Below are 22,545 nucleotides of genomic sequence, written 5' to 3'. Positions count from 1 at the left end.
TTGGTGGCGCTGTATCGGTGGTGTACTGCATACTAGTAACTGCGTACTTGGCAAAATTCCCATCGTCCAAATCACTCTGAATACATTGTTGCTTTGTCATCTCCTCCCCAAGTGCTCAGTATGCTTCCATAAAAGAGTTTATACTATATTTGGCCATGTCTCATGGCTATCATGTGGTAAAATAAGCTATGCATGTTATTAATGGGGAAAAAATTATCCAAGACAAATCAAATTCTACACTGCACATTGTATGTATTATTTAAGAAGGAAATATTGTAAATGGAGAAGAAAAAAAACACATGATAGACTGAGGTGGCTGCGTGTGCTGTTTTTTTCTTCTTTTTAACCACATCCTCTGTTAAAGTTTGTTGTACAGCTCATAAGCATAGACAGTCTTTGCACTTAGAAGTCTGTTATTGTTTTTTCTTTATAATTTCAGGTTAACTTCCCAGATGTGGAGAAGGTTGAATGGCTAAACAAGGTAATTCAGCAAACAGTTTAGGTTTACATTTGTTTATTAACATCAAGCCTGTAATCCCATGTGTTCCTGATCCACCCATCAGATGAATGACCCCACCCTCATGTCACAACAGCTGCCAGTGACCACCCACACGCCTGCTGAACAAAAGCTTTATATACTATCATTACACATCCATTCTCAACCAAACACTAATTCAACCAACATATGTTCCTTGCCTTTGAATTATTAGATCAGTTGCAATACATGCTTTCCCAGGAAATTTAATTTTTAATGTCTTGCATCTCTAAAGCAAAAAAACAAACAAAACTTAATAATAATACTCCAATAAGCACCACAATACTATAATATAACATAAGATTAAAGATGAAACCCCTTAAAAGAAAATACAATTAGTATAGGCTACATAATATGCATAACAAAAAAATGGAAATTAAAATCAAGTAATAATAAAAGACAACATAATACATTGAATGCTTATAAAAGTTATTAGCTTTACCATTACATTAAGTATTAATGGTACTAAAATAATATTTATTCAAAATTATATATATATTTTAGATTTTGGGATGAAATGAACTTTCTTCATGAGATTCACTCACTGAGAGACAGAAAAAGGAGGAGCAGATAGAGATATATCCCTTCCTGACACCATTTATCCTTATTTTTGTTGCAGTAGTAGATTGATTATAACAGTGCCGCGGTGTATCATTAGAACACAAATATTTAGGCCTGACTTTATCAGTGATTCACGAGGCAGACATTTTACGCTGGCAGTTATTCCAGCTGAGACTCTCCCCCCTTCGTATCCTGTGGTCATGTGGTCTGTGTGTGAGTCACATTGCTATTTCTAAAATCTGTGGTTTGCACATGTAATGAAACGATCTGAAAAATGCCCCGGCATCTGGCACTTTAGCTTCTGTTATCACATCTTAACATCCGCAAACAAGAAGTCACTATAGCAACTAGGCAAACACAAATGGCACGGTGTAAACAGCGTCAAGGAGAGCAGAGAACAGACATGGGCATTAAACAGAAAGAACTGCGTCAGATCTCTAGTCCCCCAATCTCACTACACATACAGGGTTTGTACATGGAATTATGGTTAATACCATGGTAGTTTTCGTAAAGTATATACATATCAAAGTACTGGGTTGGTAGGAATTTTATTGATTCCACTCTGTAGGAAAGAATATTGGTCAGATGTAAAAAGATGTAGGGCGGGGCTTGATTTTGTCCATGGGGAATTGATTGGCTGGTTGTGGCTTCCTATTGGTGGATCTCATGTGAGTGACAGGGTGCCCCGCCCTCACGCCAGTAAACACGTCATCAGAGAAGAGATGAGATGTGAATGAAAGAGGGAGGGGAAGTTGTTTTGACTAAAGATTATGAGGGCACATGAATAAAAAAATAAAAAGATGTGCACGGATGAACTATTTATAATAAATACTACAATATTCCATAAAAATGACAATAGAATAGTCCATTTTTGATTTCAGGGTGACTTTAATATCAAATAAAAATGACACTCTCTTTCTCTTCCTATTTCTCAAGGTTATCCAGCAGGCCTGGCCATATATTGGTCAGTATTTGGAGAAGCTGCTTATGGAAACCATTGCTCCATCCATCCGCGGCTCCAGCACTCATCTACAGACTCTCAGCTTCACCAAGATAGACTTTGGTGGCAAGGTCATACATGGAAACACACACACCGCTACACAATAAATAATATTCCAGATTCCTGCAGATCTCATCCCAGTACAGTAGGAGATTAAAAGAGGCTCCACTGCCCTTGAAACATGTCTGAACATGCATTCTGTTAGAATAAACTCGTCTGATGTCTCATGGCAAACATTTCTGTCAAGACAAGAGTGACATTTTTATGTTAATGTGATTTGAAGGACATAAGGCTGTTAAAGGGGACATATCATGCTAAATCCACTTTTTTAGCCCTTAAATGCATTTGTTGTATATTTGGAGTGTTTAGAAGTACAGAAAAGTTGAAATTAGTCTCTTCAGGTGCTTCGTTGATATCTTTATATTCTGTTTTGGTCATATTTTGCAACCTGTTCCGATTTTTCTATTCTCTATTACGTTTTTTGAACAATAACGTCACAGTATTTGCAGCGGAACTGCCAAATAAGGACATCGACTCCCGGCCCAACACTTCGAGCAATCCGCCATTTTAATCTCTCGCTGTGATTTTGTAGTCTAAGCTCAAGGATGCAGAAGTTACGAGAGAGTAAGTCAAAATGTTCGTATGTTGGATGTAGTAACCCACACGCTTCATTACACCGTCTCCCAGCATCAGAACCTCTTCGAAGTGCCTGGTTGAGTTTTATTTTTCACGGAAATGTACCCATAAAGTCATTTATGTGTGCGCGAACGCGAAGCACTTCAAGGATAACTACTTCAGCAACAACAGGATTTTTCCTGCATTGAACTTGTTTTAGCGCCCACCAAAGCGATTTTTTTGTCCCGCCAAAGTCTTATTTGATCGGTGAGTAATGTAGATGAACTGAAAGAACGAGCAGAGAGAGAGAGAGCCGGTCGCGCGCGCGCGCTCTCTCTCTTCGGAGCCAGGCGAAAGTGTAAACAAGACTTCACCGTCTCTAAACTAGGCGCTGTCTTGCTCTCTCTCCCTCGCACATATTGATCAAAATAAATCGACACGGTGGTAAAAGGTCGGAAGACCAAAGTTTCATGTGGAGCATTCGGAGATATGTTTTTCCTGAATTACCGTGTGAATTGTGCTAAATAAGTTGCCTTATCTTCTCTGAAAAGCGTTCCGGACATTCAGCTGACATAAAACAACAATTTAATTAAACGAAAAAAAACTATCCAATGATGAAATGTTTTCTGTGTTGACACAAATCTTGGATGTCCAAAAGTTTCTGTGCCGCTAGATAATCGTATCTCTTATCAAACTACAAAAATGGCCGAACGGGGTGGAGTTGAACCGAGTGTGGGCGGGGTATGAAGTGTCTCATTTGCATTTAAAAAGACCGAACCAAAACGAGTTGCTCTCAGACGCACATCAGAAAAGGGGTAGAAAAGGGGCCTGTGGAGCTATAATAATGAGGAATTCAGACCCAAGCATTGCAGTTCCGCTTTATATAGACCACAAATTTATGATTTATATGTAAAAAGGAACGATTTAAAAGCATGATATGTCTCCTTTAAAATCTTGCTCATTAACAAATAGCTACTGAATTATTACTGCTGGGTGTTTATGAGCTGATAATGAAAAGCTAATAATGAAGTCATAAAATGTCAAATTAAAATAAATAAATAATTAAAAAATCTAAACAATCAAATTAAAGCACTAAAAAGATAATTTGTCATGTGACCATTAGCCAACATCAGAGAACCATGAACAAGCAAATATGTTGTTAAATTACTTTAATATTAACCTAAAATCTACTGACCTAAAAAAATACTATATTACAATGTTATGGAATAATTTATGCATGAAACAACTGATTGTCCTATATTAGAATTTTGGCTGCATATTTTTATCCTCTACAACAGAACTTTTCTTTATTTTACAGCCGATGAAGGTGGTTGGAGTAAAGGCTCATTCAGAAAATGAAAAAGGTCAAATTCTGCTTGACGTTTACATCAGGTGACGCATACATCTATTTACTGACTTAAAAGTCTTGTGTAATAATCGATATTGTGTCTATTTCACAAGCTGACAAAACAAGAGCATCAAACTGCAGCCAACTCGGATTTGTTTATTCAGAGAAGTGTATATCCTATTTAAAGGTACGGTAGGTAGGATTTTTATAAAAAACTTTTTTTCAAATTTGTTTAAACTGTCTTTATATACCAATACATAATTAAAATGTAAGTGCTCTGAAAAAGAGAGTTTAAAAATCGAGTGACTGTAGACCTTTTAATCTGCAATAAACACAGCTCATTATTTCCATCCGGGACGAAACAATTGATTGGTTTGGGCGACTGTCACTCACTCTCGCAACCAAGGCTACCACCACTGTTGCTAGATCTGCCCATGTGCGCGCGCACCCGTTTGATTTGAGGGGAGTGCAAGAGAGGCGTGGAACCTACGAAGAGTAAAATTATGGCAGAGAAAAAGAGCATTCAAAATTCAAAGCACCTGCATATGCAGTCAGCGAAGGCAAACAAGGCAAAAACTACTTCCTCGGACCCTGGTTGCCCGCACTCTTGAACGACCTCCTCTGCTTCGCCCTCGACCCCGGACCTGTCCTTGAACCGACGATGCGGTACTTGTCACCGGAGTGTAACGTTAGTCCTCATCAGAGTCAACAATGTTTTCATCATGTAAACTCTTACATGCAAAACACCGAATATGTTATGACTCTTACACGAAATTCACCTTCATCACGGTTTAACTGATGGTAATGGAAAAACGTGTATCAATGCAACCTGTTTTTAGCTTTGCCTTATAAATATAGCTCGTTACCTATAGCCTAAATATAGCTCGTTACCGAATCAAACAAAATATATTTTAAACTTTACCAGTATCGATATGCTAGCTTGATAGTGAGTACTAAAAGCCATATTATTTGTTTCTATTTATAGTGATAAAGTTAGGTATTTTATTACATGTGATTCTGACATGATGTCACTGCAGACACTGCGCTCCTTCCTCTCCACTCGTCTCAGGTAAATAAATGCGTCTTCCTGAGCCTGAGCATTTGGCGTCGCGCATTCATGTGTTTTGGGGGCGTGGCTTTGGAAGGAGCCCAGAAGGGAGGGGGTGGAGTGAATGGAAATAATTAGCTGTGTTTACAACAGTCGTGAGAGGTCTACAGACACTCGATTTTTATACTCTCTTTTTCAGAGTACTTATATTTTAATTATGTATTGGTATATAAAGAGAGTTTAAACAAATTTGGAATGTTTTTTTTTTAGAAAAATCCTACCTACCCTACCTTTAAAGACTTCATTTTTGTTTAGTTTTACATCAAGTTTTAGTTGTTTGGAACAAATTCAGCAGAATGGTTAAATTTGTAAAGAGTTAAAAGCAACCTAATGTTTCCTCTCCGCCATCTTTTTTCAGTTACGTGGGGGATGTCGAGATAAACGTGGAGGTGAAGAGGTATTTCTGCAAGGCTGGTGTGAAGGGAATACAGGTGAGATTATGTGTTGCGAGTTGTTACAGTACATTTGATACATGGTCCTACTATAGAAATGAAACTTGAGAGATAATTCCATTTGCATTCTTTCAGCTTCATGGAATGATGCGTGTGATTTTGGAGCCACTGATTGGTGACGTCCCAATCGTGGGTGCTGTGACCATGTTCTTCATCCAAAGACCCGTGAGTGTCTCTAAACACGTACTTCACCACTATAAAGAACCCTTTGTGGACCAGAAAGATTCCATGTATGTTAAAGGTTCTTCATGGAACCATAGATGCCAATAAAGAACCTTTATTTTCAAGAGTTTATGAAAAATAATGGTTGACTAGATGATTCTTTCGAGCTTAAAACATTTTTGACATTACACTATCCCTCAGTTTTACAGACAAGTCTTAAGCCTAGTCCCAGACTAAAATGCATGTTTGAACTGAACAAGTTTTAACTGAAAGCAACTTGCACTGATATATCTAAGGCACGTTTATAAACGCTACTTAAATGTCCTAATTGAACTAAGGCCTAATCCTGGCTTAATCTAAGCCTATAGGTTCTTCAGATCAAATACATTATTAGTTCTTGGTAACATCCATTAACTGAGGAAGTTGAAACCCTCCTGGGTTCTTTGAAGCTCCGTTGAACTTTAAAATGTTCTGCATTAGTCTTCTTGCAAGTGTGTACTGATCCTTACTGTCTTTATTCTTTCATTAGTGCTTGAATTAGAATATTACTTTTAATAGAATCATGTAATCTTCTTCTTTTTCCTCTTTGTTGTTAGAAACTGACCATTAACTGGACCGGTTTGACCAACCTGCTGGACATTCCAGGGGTCAAGTGAGTTTCAGTCATTACACATACACTAACATTTTATTCAGTTCAGTACACTTGCTGTCCTGATCCACACTTTTCTTTTTTAAAAATCTATTTCACACTTTCTGTCCCTGTTCCTTTTCTCAGTATGATGTCAGACACTATGATCATGGACGCGATTGCCTCGTTCCTGGTTTTGCCCAATCGTCTCACTGTTCCTCTAGTGGCAGACCTGCATGTGGCTCAGTTGAGGAGCCCCCTGCCCAGGGTAACACACACATACAGACCTTACACACATCGAATCAACATACAATGACCAAATCACTCAAATACATGATACTTTGGTTTTGGACATTTACTCTACAGTTCAGAAGTTTGGGGCTCAGTTAAATGTTTTAATGTTTTTGAAAGAAGTATGCTCACCAAAACTGCATTTATTTGATCAAAACTACAGTAAAACCAGAAATATTGTGAAATATTATAAAAATTTAAAATAACTGTGAATACATGAATACATTTTAACATGTAATTTATAGGGGTGTAACAGTTCAAATTGCTCACGGTTCGGTTTTTATCACATATTATTATAGATGTGTACGTGTCATCATATTTTAGATGAATAGTGCAAGTGCGTGCCGAAACCGTGGGTGAATATTACGGTTCGTTTTTTTTTTTACCAAGAATCGTTACACCCCTAGTAATTTATTCCTGTGATGCAATGCAAAATTTTCAGCATCATTACTCCAGTCTTCAGTGTCACATGATCATTCAGAAATCATTCTAATATGCTGATTTGCTGCTTAAAGGACAATTCCGGTGAAAAATGAACCTAGGGGTAATTAACACATGGTTACCGAGTCGATCGTTCCCTGGGATGCGTTTTCATGAAAATCGAATGTAAAGAGTTTTATCTTTAAAAACAGATTAGCTTATAACGCTAGTATATGGGACACAAAGTAAGTAAAAGTAAATTATTATCAATGTTGAAAACATTGTTACATTTGTTAACAAATTTGTTACATTTAATGTGTCCTTGGTGAATAAGAATATTCATTTTTCAAAAATAAAATCTAAATATTGCTGACTCCAAACTTTTGAAAGGTAGTGTTCAAAAGTGCCACTTTTGCAGTGTAATTTGAAATATTTTTCCATAGTTTTTAAAGCAGAAGTAGCATACATGTATCTGAAGCATCGCTTTCCATAAAACATAATAATACCATGTAATTAGTTATTTTCATTTAGGAGTAATGCAGTAATGAAACAGTTCCCTGCACTGCAGTCTTTCATATTCAGTGCATCTTTCTTTATATTTCTTCAAGGGAGTTGTGCGTATTCATCTGGTGGAGGCAGACAGTCTGGCTGCGAAGGACACCATTGTGTCTGGTGTGTCTGACCCATACGCCCTTCTCAGAGTCGGGCCGCAAACCTTCAAATCCCAGCATCTGGACAATACACTCAATCCCAAATGGGGTGAAATGTATGAGGTGGGTGTTAAAATGACACCACATTGCAATATCAACAAAAGAAGCAACTCTTTAAACACTGATTTCAAGTTTTAAGAGGTGTACTGTATAAGCCAGCCATTTAATATCATAATATTGATATATGATGTAAATGTGATGAACTTCATAAGGTCATATGTATCTGTGTGTGTTTAAATGTCGAATCATTTACGCCGCTTTTTGTCATTGATAACCCATGTTGTTAATGTAGGTGTGTCTTTGGTGTTTCATGCATGAGTGTGTGTCTGTCTGTCTGTCAGGTCATCGTTCATGAGGTGCCTGGTCAGGAGCTAGAGGTGGAAGTATTTGATAAAGATCCTGATCAAGATGATTTCCTGGGCAGGTACCATATCACTGCTTTTCATCTCCCGTCATTCCGTTTCTCATTTATTCTCTCAAAGGAGTCATATCTTTAATGTTTTAACATTATAAGCGAACAATCCTTATAATGTTAGTCAAGATATCTTGCACTAAAACAATTTACATTGAGGATATCTTGTTTTTTGAAAGTGTTTCCATAGTGAATTAAACTCTTTTATTCCAAAAGTTTCTTAAAAATGTACTTTTTCTTATAATATGACCTCTTTGATATAGATCTGTTCCAGATTTTCATCTTCTGAACATCAGTTATAGTGTCCTACCATAAGCCACCATTACCATAAACTCATGATTTGTGTTTTTTATTGTTTGCTGATCTCTATTCTCATCCTTGCGTTGATTCTCTTAATTTCACTTGTGTTCAGGACAAAAATAGACTTGGGGATTGTGAAGAAATCTAAAATCGTTGATGAGGTGAGAACATTTAGATTATATTCCAGCACACTGTGTGTGTGTGTGTGTGTGTGTGTGTGTGTGTGTGTGTGTGCGCTTGTTTTGATTTATGAGGACACAAATTTGTGTGATGACATGGTTATTACACTGGTATTATACAACATAAACTTGGTTTATGAGGACATTTCCTGAATCCTCATAATAAAAATGGCTTACAAAACATCCTAAACCAGTGGTTCCCAATCCTGGTCCTGGGGACCCACAGCTCTGCGCATTTTATATGTCTCCTTTATCAGACACACCCAGTTCAGTTCATTAGAGCTCTTTCCTAACGCGCTGATGATCTGAATCAGGTGTGTTAAATGAGGGAGACACACAAACTGTGCAGAGCTGTGGGTCCCCAGGACCAGGATTGGGAACCACTGTCCTAAACAATGTTTGATTAAAAATGTAAAAATGCAGAACGTTTTCTGTGATGGGTGGTTTTAGGGGATAGAACATATAGTTTGTACAGTATAAAAACTGTTACACCTATGGAATGTCCTCATAATGATAGGTGCACCAACGTTTGTGTGTGTGTGTGTGTGTGTGTGGTTAACTTGATTTGGTTTGTAAGTGTGTGCATAACTTTCACCACAAGTAGACATGAAATCTATATCGATTAAACTATTAGCTACAAACCAACTAAAACCATTGTATATTGCAATTATTATTATTTATAAATAAAATGATCACATGGCTGAATGCTTGATTCTGTTTGGTCCATCAAGGCATTCTGCAGTCAAATATTTTAATGATGCAAAACTTTATTTTTCTGATTTTCTTCCTTGTTTCATATCCCTCATCATTCACTAAAACGTTTCAGTATTATAGAAATATTAGTCGAAAAACTTCAAAAGTACAAAGTCCATGTCCAAAGTTACCATGCCAAACACTCAGAGATTGTCATGACAAAATTAAGTTGAAGTGCTAAAATTAAAATGAAATCTGAACATATACAAATAAAAGCTGATTTAAATTATTAATGAATACTATAATAATAGATAAATAATACTTAAATAACACTGATGTTGTACTACTGTACGCTGAGCTGCAAAATATACCTCTGACAAGGTGATCTGTGCCTCAATTCAGTCTTGTGTCACTCTGAAAGGGTTTATTTTGCAATAGTGACCAGATTATTTATTGAATATTTGTGTCTTTTATCATGTATTTCATTATGTCAGTCTTTTAGGTTTATTGTAGAATTTTGCATGGGTGATTATTTGCTGTTTTAATGTGCCCTTCTTAGTGGTTCACGTTGAAGGACACCCCTACAGGACGGGTTCACCTCAGGCTGGAGTGGCTGACATTAGAAGCCGACACAGGAAGACTGAAAGAGGTCCTATAACACCGTACAAACACAGAACACAGGGGGGTTTCTTGGAAATGGGTGTGCCATGTTTTCCACACATACAGACAGTGTGTTCACCTACTCCACCTTTTAATAAAACATCAAAATCTTTAACGAGATAGAAAGCTTACTTTGCACACTTGACAAACAGAGCAACTTCAAACAGGAGTTTTTACAGTAGCCTCGCTCCGCCCTACTTTGCCCTCATTTTTTTTTATCTCTTTCTCTCAGGTTCTGAAGAGAAATGAAAGTGTGGTGAGTAAAACAGCAAAGCCACCCTCATCAGCCATCTTGGCAGTGTATTTGGACAAGGCTGAGGCACTTCCTGTGAGTAATACTCTCACATCATCTTCCTGCTGCACTCTTTGTTCTAACACACACATTGTTATGTTTTATGGGCACATTCCATTGACAATGATTTTTCTGACTTTCTGCATTTTTACATTTTCAAAAAACTTAATTTAGTATGATTTATAAGCTGTTTTCCTCATGGGGACAAAAAAACTGTTTTCACAAGGACAAAGATTTCAGATATTGCCATCTTTGTGGTTTCTCAGGGTTTACCAAGACACACACACACACACACACACACACAGTCTTCAGTGTCACATGATCCTTCAGAAATCATTCTAATATGCTGATTTGCTGCTCAAGAAACATTTCTTATTATTATCAATGTTGAAAACAGTTTTTTGTGGAAACTGATAATTTTTTTAAAATAATTCTATACTGAATGGAAAGGTCAAAAGAACAGCATTTATTTGAAATAGAAATCTTTTGCAGCAGTGTAAATGTCTTAACTTTAATTATGATCAATTTAATGCATCCTTGCTGAATAAACGCAATCATTTCTTTCAAAAAAATCGTACAAGCCCCAAACTTTTGAATGGTACTGTATGTGGGTCAGGTTTTTCCGCCTTATCTTTGAAAAGGTAGTGAAACCTGAAATCACCCTAATGTGGGGACGAGCCAACAATGCCTACAATGAAAATGGGTTAATAAACATACTAAATAATGTCTCAATCAACATATAAAACTGCTAAAAGGTTTCTGTTTGGGTTAAATTTAAGATTAGGGAATAAAAAACATCATTAGCTCAGTATAAAATCAGTAGAAGTCAATGGAAGGTCCCACCATGGTAGAGAAACCAAACAAACATGTGTGTGTAAATGCTTCTGGTTACCCACAGCCTGCCGTTTCCCTTTTATGCTCGGCTGCCGCCCATTCTGAAGCAAACTTAAAGGAGGATTGCAGCCATGTCTAGAGAAACTATTAAATGAAACATTAGATATATCTTATTCAGCTCATGGTCTTGAGAGAGAGCACTCTGTGAAAGCACTCGCACCGTTTCCCGCATCCAGAATATTTTACTAGAAGTGCAGTGCAAAAAGAGTTCACTTAAGAGGCACACACTGATACTTAAAACTCTTGAAACAAGTACACACTTGCATCAAGTGAATATCCCAGAGCGCTCAAGCTTACAGCGCTGCGGTCTGGAGGATTTTAAAGGAATGTCCCGGCTTCATTAGCTATGTTTCCATCCACCTATTTTTATGCACGTTTTGGGAAATACGGTTGACCACAGATAATAATTGATATTAGACAGATAATAAAACTCCTTCCTCAGTTCTAAAGCATAAATTGTGTTTGCAATAATGCACTTACTGTAAGTCTATAGTGCTTTGCTCTGTGATAAAAGTAAAATCCACAAAAGTTTCCACAAAAACATTAAGCTATGCAAGCTTGTTTTCGACATGGAATAAAAAAAAGCGACTTTTTATCTCACAATTCGGACTTAATATCATATATAAACTCGCAACTCTGAAGTTTTTTCTCGCAATTCCTGAATTGTGAGTTATGAAGTCAGAATTGCGTCATATAAACTCACAACTCTGAAGAAATTCAGAATTATGAGATTAAAAAAACGCAATTACCTTTTATTTTTATTCCGTGGCGTAAACGTTTGTCCATATTAAGCAGCAAAACTGTTTTCAACATTGATAATAATCAGAAATGTTTCTTGAGCACCATATCATATAAGAAAGATTTCTGAAGGATCATGTGACACTGAAGACTGCAGTATTGATACTGAAATTTAGCTTTGATCACAGGAATAAATGATATTTTCAAATATAAAACAGCAATAATATTTCACAGTATTACTGTTTTTACTGTATTTTGATCAGATAAATGCAGCCTGGTGAGCAGAAAAGACATCTTTCAAAAACATTTTTAAAATCCTTTAAACAGAATCGCTTACTAACCTAATTTATATGAAATAGTTATTTTTTTTAATTAGTTTAAACTGGAAACCTAATCATATAAATGACAAAACTGTAAATGACCTGTCACGCATATGCTATTTTATGTTTGTTTTTAAGTATGTTTGTACCCGTTTCTTCTGTTTTTAGATGAAAAAAGGGAATAAGGATCCCAACCCGATTGCACAAATCTCAGTGCAGGATGTTACCCGTGACAGCCGGGTAAGACACACAATTACCACCTGTGCCAACCAAACTTTCCCCATGTGACCCGCTCTTCTCACTCACTTATTTCCCCTCTTCTTAGATTTGCTGGAATACCGTGAACCCCCAGTGGGAGGACGCGTTCACTTTCTTCATCAGAGACCCAAGCACACAGAACATCAGTGTACAGGTATGCTAACATCAACTGCCCTGTTATGAACATACACAAGCTCTCAATACAGGTGTAAACAGGGTTCAGATGTGATTACTTCCAGGATTCTTTTTCCAAATGTGAATTTTTCCTGGTTGACATTCATGTTACTTAAGCCATTTTTACATCGCTCTCTTTTTCAGGTGAAGGATAATGACCGTGTTCAGGTTTTGGGAAGTCTGTCCATTCCGGTTTCCCATCTTCTCTCGAGTCCAGATCTGACTTTAGATCAGTGGTTTGATCTTGAGAATTCCGGCTCAGGCAGCCGGATCCACATCAACACAGTTCTCAGGGTAAATTCATCTGACACACAATACACAAGCTTGAGTACACATACACATATACTCTACCATGCAAAAAAACCAACATCATTTTCCACTTTATTTACAAAATACTAATCTCCAACAACGTCTGCTCCACGCATGCGTCGTGGTGCTCTCGTGAACACAGATGAAAACTGCTTTATTCACAAATGTTTTTTTGCGATATTCCAGTTTTGCACACGAGTTAAATTCGAAACTTTGTTTGTAAACATAGCTTGTGTTGATGTCATTTCCTGCAGGTTCTCTGTTTGGATGAAGCTGCAGTAACTTCCTCCCTGCTCTCCAGTGGCCCTCTTTCGAAGAGCTCTGCCTCACGTCCACAGAAGACGACGCCCCATTCCAGCTTCGCTACTGAGGTGTGCAGATCTCATCTATTAGTGTCGCTATGCTATTCATATTTAACAATATTAGCCACACAAGTACGATATGTTCTTGAATATACACTCTTTGATGGTCCGATCGATCATAACCAACCCCTGAAATCAAAGTAAAATGATCTGCTCTTTGTTCCTGCAGGGGCTGCTGCGGATCCACCTCGTGGAGGGTCAGAATCTGGTTGCGAAGGACAACATGATGGGTGGGATGGTGAAGGGGAAGAGCGACCCGTATGTCAAGATACAAATTGGAGGTGAAACCTTTAAAAGTCAAGTGATCAAGGAGAATCTCAACCCCACCTGGAATGAGATGTATGAGGTGGGAATACTTTCAAATGCATTTATAAATCAAACCTTGACGCTATGTCCAGAATGACAAACTGCCATTCTACTATACTATACTATAACTAGGGCTGGGTATCGTTCAAAATCTTTCGATCCGGTGCCATTTTCGATACCTCAGTTTCGATACCGGTTCCTAACGATACTTTTTTCGATACCAATTTTATGAAATCCATTTTAACAAGATTACATAACACATTACCTCAGAAAATGTTGGTTTTATTTTTTCAGTTTGACTCATGCAGTTTGACTCAAGCCAGTGCACAAAGGAACAAAAAATGTTTTATAAAGAGCTCATGCTCACCAAAGCTGATTTTTTTTATTATATAAAAAATACAGTAAAACTTGTAATATTGTGAAATAGTATTAAATTTAAAATCTTATTTGAATATATTTCAAAATGTAATTTATTCCTGTGATGTCAAAGCTGAATTTTCAAAATCATTACTTCAGTGTCACATGATCCTTCAGAAATATGAAAACAGTTTGCTGCTTAATATTTTGGAAACTATGATACATTTTTTTTCATGATTCTTTGATGAATAAAAATGTCAAAAGAACAGCATTTATTTAAAAACTAAATATTTTGTAACATTACACGTTTTAATGTCACTTTTGATAACTTTAATGCATCCTTACTGAAAAAAAAAAATTCTGACTGACCAACACATTTTTGAACGGCTGTGTACACTCAGTAGGTTATTATTGCAATATAAACACTGTCAGAGTGATCAACAAGGTACCTTGTTCATCATATCTGTCGTGGTACCGGTCTTTGCAGCAATTATTTTACCGCAAATACTGCATCGCGCACTGTTGGCATCGAGCCTGGAGAAATGTACCCACACTTTTGATCGACTTTTCCACATCTTTAAGGTATTATGTGTGTGTGCTCGCGTCTCATGAATATGTGCGCGGAGAGTTTGTGTGTGTGTGCTCGCGTCTCATTGAGTATGTGCGCGAGTTTTGTGTGTGTGCTCGCGTCTCGTATGCGCGTGGAGAGTTTGTGCGTGCGCGCGTCTCATATGAGTATGTGCGTGGAGAGTTCCGCGCTTCTCGTGTGTGTAGAGTTACGCAAACTCTACACATGTATGTGCGTGAGCGACTTTATGTGTGTCGTTGTGCATTTCATATGTATTTGTTTGAGCACTGACGTTGACGAGTTAACCCCTTAGGTATCGAAATCTGGTACCGAACAACATGTCATTTTTCGATACTCGATAGTATCGAGGCAATTCGATCGGTACCTAAAAAGTATCGAAACTCGGTACCCAGCCCTAACTATAACAATGTTTGACATATTTATTGTTGCATGCTGTTTCACACGCTATTTTAAAAGAAATACACAGTACACAGTATGTACTGCAAATTATGAAGTATGCTAGTCTTCAAAACATTTATCAGCAGGACTTTTTCTTCATTTAAGCTGTGAGTGATTGTTTGGTGGTATTACTAAGTGCTTTAACTTGCCATTTCCCGTTTTTATTTTTAAGGTGGTTTTGACGCAGCTTCCTGGTCAGGATTTGACATTGGAAGTTTTTGATAAGGACATGGACATGAAAGATGACTTTATGGGCAGGTAAGAAGGCTGCTGTCAGTGTAATCCAGTAAAACTCTTACGCATTATTTAGTTTTAGCATTATTTAGGCATATATTCATATCGTTTTTCTTTTAGGCTGAAGATGAATCTGAGTGACATAATCAGCTCCCAATACATTAATGAGGTTGAGTATATGTGCATTAGTAGTAATATATATTATATATATTATATAAAGATACTCATACATATATCCTCTTGTGACTGTGTGTGTGTGGCAGTGGTTTTCTCTGAGCGATGTGAAGCGTGGCCGTGTTCATCTCGCTCTGGAATGGCTTCCCACTGTAACACAACCAGAGAAACTCCAGCAGGTGGGCAGAACCATCTCTCATCCTCCAGCAATCTCTGTCTGTGTTGAAAATACATTGAGGAAACTAACTGGTTAACTGTATGATTTATTCGTCAGGTGTTGCTGTACCAATCAAAGACCTCATACATGAATAAGACAGTGCCGACTGCCGCTCTTCTGTTTGTGTATGTGGAGCGCGCACATGAGCTTCCTGTGAGTATTACACAAGTGGCATCTCTCAAATATCTCATTTGTTCTGCCGGACAGTAATGACATTAATGGAGAGACTGAGATCCTCCCGTTATCCTCCTGAGAAAAAGACCCCTGTTCTCCTCTAGAGTTTCAGAAAAGACCTCAACAATGTCTCAAACTGTGCTCAGATTTGCCAGGAAACAAAGTGTGCAATCAGAAGTCAGAGATCTCAATATCAACTGCTATTAATAATGTTTGAATAAAACATTATTCAAAAGATCTTATAGCTGCTATTTTTCTGGGGAAAATACTTTTATTCAGCAGCAAGGATGCATTAATTTGATCAAACGTGACAGTAACGACGTTTATAATGTTAAAAATAGATTTAAATTTCAAATGCTGTTCTTTAAAATTTTCTATTCATCAAAGAATCCTTAAAAAAAGTACGGTTTCCTCAAAAATATGTAGCAGTACAACTGATTTCAACATTGATAATAATCAGAAATGTTTCTTGAGCAGCAAATCAGCATATTATAATGATTTCTGAAGGATCATGTGACACTGAAGACTGAAAATTCAGCTTTGCATCACAGGAATAAATTATTAAAACAGTTCTTTTAAATTCTAATAATAATTCACAATATTACTGTTTTTACTGTATTTTTAAACAAATAAATGCAGCCCTGGTGAGCAGAAGGTCCCCAAACTTTTGAGCAGTACTGTATTTCAACAACTGATTTGTTTTAGAAACATTTTAGGAGAAAAATCTGATTGATACTTTAATGAAACATGTCTGAAACATTTACCCACAGTGCTTTACAAATGGTTTCCTCTGTGTTTAGTTGAAGAAGAGTGGAAAGGAACCTAAAGTTGGAGCGGAGCTGATTTTGAGAGGAACTTCTCATAGAACCACCGTGAGAAACTGCTTTACCACAGATACTGTTTAAATGTTTGGTCAATGATGTGTGGCTAAAATTCATTTTCTTTCTCCTTGACTCGACTCTGTGTGATGTAGGTCTGTGAGCGCAACAGCTCTCCCCAATGGGACGAAGCGTTTCACTTCCTGGTTCGAAACCCTTTTAATGAAGACCTTGTTGTGAAGGTTAGAACTCGCAAACAGCACATTTTTATGCAGTATTTGACTTGCAACACACTTTACCATCTGACCTTAATCCTTTAAACTCACTTTTTCTCACCAGTTAACCCACAATTGGGATTTCTCTCTGGGATCTGTGGTGATTCCCATTAAAGAGCTTCTCTCTGAACCAGATCTGCTGTTGGACCAGTGGCTCAATCTGGATGGAGCGTCGCCTCAGAGTCAGATTCTGCTCAGAGCTCAACTGAAGGTAAAACACACACGCATGCATATTCCATCTTCATTAATGCTGCATTTAATTGATCAAAATACAGTAAAAACAGTAATACTGTGAAATATTATTGTAGGGCTGAAACGATTCATCGAGTTACTCGATTAACTCGATTACAAAAATTCCTATGACGCGCACTATACGCACAGGGATCTGATTGTTTCACACGGACCGTTGTTCAATGTTCAGGAAGCACACCATAGCGCGTGATACATTTTGAATTTAGTTGACGCGATGGCGGAGAGTAAAGATGTCCATAAACGGCAGAGAATGTTTAAAGTTTGGGATCGCTTCCTTTCAGCGTCGCTGAAACAAGGTAACGATTCTGTCCCCCGCATGTTGTTTTTTTGACCCAGCGCCAATATTTCCGCCCATGCCTAAGCCTATACATTGATGTTCGCTGATTTTAATCCCATACTGGATTTGTAGTGATGTCGTGATGCGGTTTGACTAGATATGATGTTTAGCTTTGATGTTTTTAAGTAGTATAAACAAGAGAGTATAGCCTAAAAAAAGAACCCCTTCACACACACACACACACACACACACACACACATGCACCCTCGTCTCTCTCACTCACCAGTCAGACCAATTGCGGCAATGCATCATATATGCTTAAACCTTTATGTAGCCACGCAACAATAATTTCAGCATGCATTCACTGTATACACCGGGACGTGATGGAGGAACAAATATTGTATTGCAGTCTTTGCGAGACCCAAATAGTTACAGACGACAACAACAAAAAATGAAACTCCCCAGCCTGCTTCTCCAAATCCACTCGTACTTTTGGGGAAGACATAATCGGCTACCAAAGTAATTGAGCATAGAACATTTTCAATTAACAAAAAAATATAATACTACAAAACATGCTAATATACTTCAACTAGCCTAAGTGAAAAACAAAATGCTGTTCTTTTTCTATTTAACAAAATGCATATTTGCAATAAAACATTTTTAATAAATTGTATACATTGTGTACCTGTTTGGCTTGATATTTTATATTCATTTCATTTATTTTTGTTCTCCGGTGGGTAATTTGCAGAAGGTGCAATCCTTTTTTTGTAATGTTGTACGAAACTAAGGCCAAATGGCCTTTACTATTTAAGTTTGTATTCATAGTTTTACATGTTATACATGTTTTACAGTAAGTTGACTTAACTGTATTGTTATATAATTGTTGGCACTGGCACTTATAAACACTAAATGGGTAAACAATTGCAATAAATAGGCTTAGTTTTGGAGCCAAATGTTGGAGTTGGAATAAATACCTCTGTTTTTTTTTTTTTGAGAAATAAAAGCCAAATGCTTGATCATTTTACAGCCACATAATTTTCGTTATGCATTATTTGTTTTGGTTGTTTAAAAACACACAAAAATTTTTTATCCGATTAATTGATTAATCGATCGATTAAGTGCTAGATTAATCGATTACAAAAAGAATCAATAGCTGCAGCCCTATATTATTGCAATAATTTTTAAAATATTGAGACCCCCTGTGGTGAAAATTGAGTTTTTAATGTTGTTTATATGTCTATGTGGTGTTTTTAGCATGCTTTAAGACAAACCATGTGCAAATTGTATATATATATATATATTAAATATATATCAAATTCAGTGGCTAGTAGGAGTGACTGCGTTACACGCCACTGCTGAAATGTACCCGCATTTGGCAGGTATTAATGTCAAGCCCTGGTCACAAACATGTAACCAATCCCGTCAACGTGTGGGGCGAGGTTTTTCTTATCATTATTTCAAGGATATTGGATATTTACAAGGATGCTGATTTTTAGAAGGCAGCTATCTGACTCTGAGATGGCGTGATATGTTATCATATGATGTTATGTTGTTACGTTGTAGATTCTTTGCCCTAAAGAGACGGAGAGCTCTGAAGACCAGCACGAGGAGCCGCAACGTCCTGAAGCATCCAGCATTAAAAGAAAACGGGAGGAGGAATTAGTGCAAAAGTGAGAGGAGGAGAATTTCACGTCATAGAGCCCTCAAACATATACCATAACAATCTAGAAGATGATATATAATAAGCAGGGCCTTAAACGGAAGTTCTTTCATTTCATTGAAATAAACAGTTCTGCTGAACACCTGATATTTCACTCGTAATTTCTCTTAAAAATGAAATAGGAATTCTATAAATCCATTGCTGGTTAATGTAATACTGTATGCTGTTTTTAAATGTGTGTATTTATTTAATGATTATACTCGACTGTTAAGTATGTGTGTTTATTGATATTTTGTTTAAAAGGAATGTTTCATTTTCATTTTGTTACATGTTATGTAACTTCTTTGACCACATAGACAATAAACTTACTTTGACTTTAACGTGCGTGTCTGTGTTTGTTTGGGGGGTTTTAGGTCTAGTATTGAAGAGGTCCCACCGTCTCCTGTCAGCAGGACTTCCTCTGTGTCAGTCCCAGAAGAGGAGGAATTCCCAGAGGTCACGGAAGTGTCCAGCTCAGATGACCTTCGACCCCTACACACCAGCCCTGACCCCAGCTTTGGTACCGAGGTGAGAAATATTAGGCTGACAGATGATGGCATTGTTGATATGGCTTATAAATGCAAACACACCAACATAGTGAGATCGTTTTATGTTTTTTAGGGCGTTCTCCGCCTCCACCTGCTGGAGGCTCAAGATCTGGTTGCGAAGGACAACATGATGGGTGGGATGATGAAGGGGAAGAGCGACCCGTATGTCAAGATTCATATCGGAGACATGACCTTTAAGAGTCATGTGATCAAGGAGAACCTCAATCCCACCTGGAATGAGATGTATGAGGTGGGTTTAGGTCCTCACATGCTGTTTTAGTTGATGTTAAAATGGTTTATATCTAATATCATGTGATCAATGCTTTTCCCAGCTGGTTCTGGCCTCCAGCTCGACTTCTGATGTCCTTGTGGAGGTTTTTGACAAGGACATGGACAAAGACGACTTTTTGGGGAGGTATGTGGCAGCGTTGTAATTGCTAAATAAAACTAAAACTATTAAAAATACTTTGTGTTAGCTAAAATAAAAATAACATAAAATAAATGTTATGAATATAAAATAAATATTGGATCTAAAATGTGTTTATTAACTTTTTTTTTTTTTAAATGTAACTGAAACAAAAAAGCTGAAATAAAAATAAAGCTAAATATAAATATCAAAAATGTAATAAAAATGCAAAAGCACACAAACTAAAACTAAAATGAAAATTGGACATATATAAATTCAAGCTATTTATTAATAGTCAAGTCACCTTTAGCACTTTATACAACACAAATTGTTTTAAAGTAACTTTACTGTGATAAATACTATAATGGTATATAAATAATAGTAAAATAACACTGGTATGTGGATGAAAGTCAAACACGCATTGGCATGTTGACATGAAGCTTGTCCGTGTCATTTTACTGATCCTGTGTGTGTCCACAGGCTGAAGATCAGCTTACAGGAGATCATTCAGTCCCAGTTGACTGATGAAGTGAGTGCATCATCACTAGTGTCTTTCCTCATTTCTCATTCTCTAGTGATTGCATTTTGAACAGTTTAGACAAATTGTCTTATATTGGCATTCAATTTGCTAGTAAGTTGTGGTTTACTGGTAAGGTGAGAAAGTATTGTAATATATTAATTCCGTTGTGTTTTCTTTCTCTGTGTCAGTGGTTTTCTCTGAGTGATGTCAAACATGGCCGTGTTCATATGATTCTGGAGTGGCTGCCCACAGTAACACAACCTGACCGACTGCAAAAGGTCATTATTAAAGCTGACATATATAATATTAATTATATTATATTAATTCATATGATGTTTTTGAGTATCAATAGTAATTCAATCCATGTGCAATGCATCTATTCTAGACCTTTTTATAAACCTTATTTTTATTTATTTAATTGATTTACTTCAAGCACCTCCTAAAATTTTACTTGAGGCTCGAACCTTTCAATAAAAAGAAGTAAAGTAAAGTGTTTATTTTAATATGAAATACATTTTTTAAATATATTATTTGTTTATTTTGTAGTATTATTATGAAGAATATTTAATGTGAATACATTTTTTAGGATTTAATTTGGTATTAGAATTTCTGTCTCAATCTCAACCTGTATTTTGAATTGTGTTCTTGTTTTCTTCATGTCCAGGCTCTGCAGTTACAGTCAGAACATTCATTCCTGAACAAATCCGTGCCGTCGGCAGCTCTGTTCTTCGTCCTCTTGGAGAGAGCTCATGACCTGCCGGTACGTCTTACACACTTGCACTTACAAGCATTTTGACACAAATACAGTTCAGCTGCTGTGATCAAAACACTTTCATTTGTGTTCATGTGTGCAGTTGAAGAAGAGTGGAAAGGAGCCTAAAGCTGCTGCAGAGCTGGTTTTCGGTGACATTTCTCATAAAACCAAGGTGGAACTTGTGCCTTATGTAAAGATAAAGTTGTGTGTCCATTTCTGGCCCTTAATGTAAGCAACTTCTTTGCTGCTCTCTTTAAAGGTGTGTGACCGCGCCACATCTCCTCAGTGGAGTGAAGATTTTCACTTCCTGGTTCACAACCCAAAAGAGGAGGTTCTTATTATAAAGGTGAAGTAGATTAGGTTTACAGGTTTACATGCATCCATGATCAAAAACCACGTTAATTTTCTCGCATTGCAGCATCACCTCTTTTCTCACAGTGTCTGAAGTGACAAAAGATTCAGTCTCTCTAAACCCCTCCTTTCTGAGAGCCTGCTCTGCTCTGATTGGTCAGATGGCACAGTCTGTTGTGATTGGTCTATCGCTTATAGCGCGTGTCGGAAACGAAACACTCATTACCATATCTGAATTTCACCTCTGGATCTTCCTCAGCAATAGTAACAGTAGCGATGGCGTCGGTTTTACCGTATCAATTCCAGCACGAGTCCTCGTCCTTTTGAATTGCATGCGAAGTGGATTTGCTTTCGCAGCGCAGAAAACATCGTCTTCCTTGCACGTCGATAACACGAACCAAACTCCTCCAGGCTTCAGCTACAACTACAGTGTTTGAGGGTGGGGAAAAGTAGATGTCTTTTGCTGGCAGCCAGAGTATGTGAGCGGTGCGGAGTGGGAGCGGAGTTGCGTGATTTTGCCAGGAGCGAGGAGCGGATGTTTTCAATGTCGGAGCGTTGTGATTTTCTCTCGCTCCAAAAACGCTCCACTATCGCTCAGGACCAAACCACTGTGAGGCAACGGAGGGGGACTCAAAATGTTTCTAACCATAGTTTGCATTTGTATTGTTTTACTAGTACTTTCACAAACATTTATATAAAGTATATATCATGTAATTCATTTTACACATGCTTTTA

The 22,545-nt window shown here is 37.3% G+C and overlaps 1 protein-coding gene across 1 annotated transcript in view; it reads left to right on the top strand.

Annotated features, from left to right (window-relative positions):
* Positions 1-22,545, top strand: part of esyt1b (extended synaptotagmin-like protein 1b) — a 35,178-nt gene that overhangs the window by 1,227 nt on the left and 11,406 nt on the right. The window contains exons 3-35 of the mRNA XM_084128157.1: positions 440-481; positions 2,033-2,167; positions 4,030-4,103; positions 5,526-5,598; positions 5,695-5,784; positions 6,378-6,433; positions 6,557-6,677; positions 7,729-7,893; positions 8,172-8,254; positions 8,655-8,703; positions 9,974-10,063; positions 10,307-10,402; positions 12,487-12,558; positions 12,644-12,730; positions 12,895-13,044; positions 13,314-13,430; positions 13,591-13,767; positions 15,284-15,369; positions 15,466-15,514; positions 15,609-15,698; positions 15,794-15,889; positions 16,711-16,782; positions 16,884-16,970; positions 17,068-17,214; positions 19,096-19,202; positions 19,606-19,759; positions 19,853-20,029; positions 20,112-20,194; positions 20,666-20,714; positions 20,894-20,983; positions 21,370-21,465; positions 21,560-21,631; positions 21,719-21,805. Of these exons, the coding sequence (XP_083984283.1) occupies positions 440-481; positions 2,033-2,167; positions 4,030-4,103; positions 5,526-5,598; positions 5,695-5,784; positions 6,378-6,433; positions 6,557-6,677; positions 7,729-7,893; positions 8,172-8,254; positions 8,655-8,703; positions 9,974-10,063; positions 10,307-10,402; positions 12,487-12,558; positions 12,644-12,730; positions 12,895-13,044; positions 13,314-13,430; positions 13,591-13,767; positions 15,284-15,369; positions 15,466-15,514; positions 15,609-15,698; positions 15,794-15,889; positions 16,711-16,782; positions 16,884-16,970; positions 17,068-17,214; positions 19,096-19,202; positions 19,606-19,759; positions 19,853-20,029; positions 20,112-20,194; positions 20,666-20,714; positions 20,894-20,983; positions 21,370-21,465; positions 21,560-21,631; positions 21,719-21,805 (3,219 nt within the window). The remainder of the gene's footprint in view (positions 1-439; positions 482-2,032; positions 2,168-4,029; positions 4,104-5,525; positions 5,599-5,694; positions 5,785-6,377; positions 6,434-6,556; positions 6,678-7,728; positions 7,894-8,171; positions 8,255-8,654; positions 8,704-9,973; positions 10,064-10,306; positions 10,403-12,486; positions 12,559-12,643; positions 12,731-12,894; positions 13,045-13,313; positions 13,431-13,590; positions 13,768-15,283; positions 15,370-15,465; positions 15,515-15,608; positions 15,699-15,793; positions 15,890-16,710; positions 16,783-16,883; positions 16,971-17,067; positions 17,215-19,095; positions 19,203-19,605; positions 19,760-19,852; positions 20,030-20,111; positions 20,195-20,665; positions 20,715-20,893; positions 20,984-21,369; positions 21,466-21,559; positions 21,632-21,718; positions 21,806-22,545) is intronic.

This window comes from Abramis brama (assembly GCF_963993115.1).
Source record: "Abramis brama genome assembly, chromosome: 11".
In the NCBI taxonomy this organism is placed as follows: Eukaryota; Metazoa; Chordata; class Actinopteri; order Cypriniformes; family Leuciscidae; genus Abramis; species Abramis brama.
This window is presented reverse-complemented; position numbering and strand designations above follow the sequence as displayed.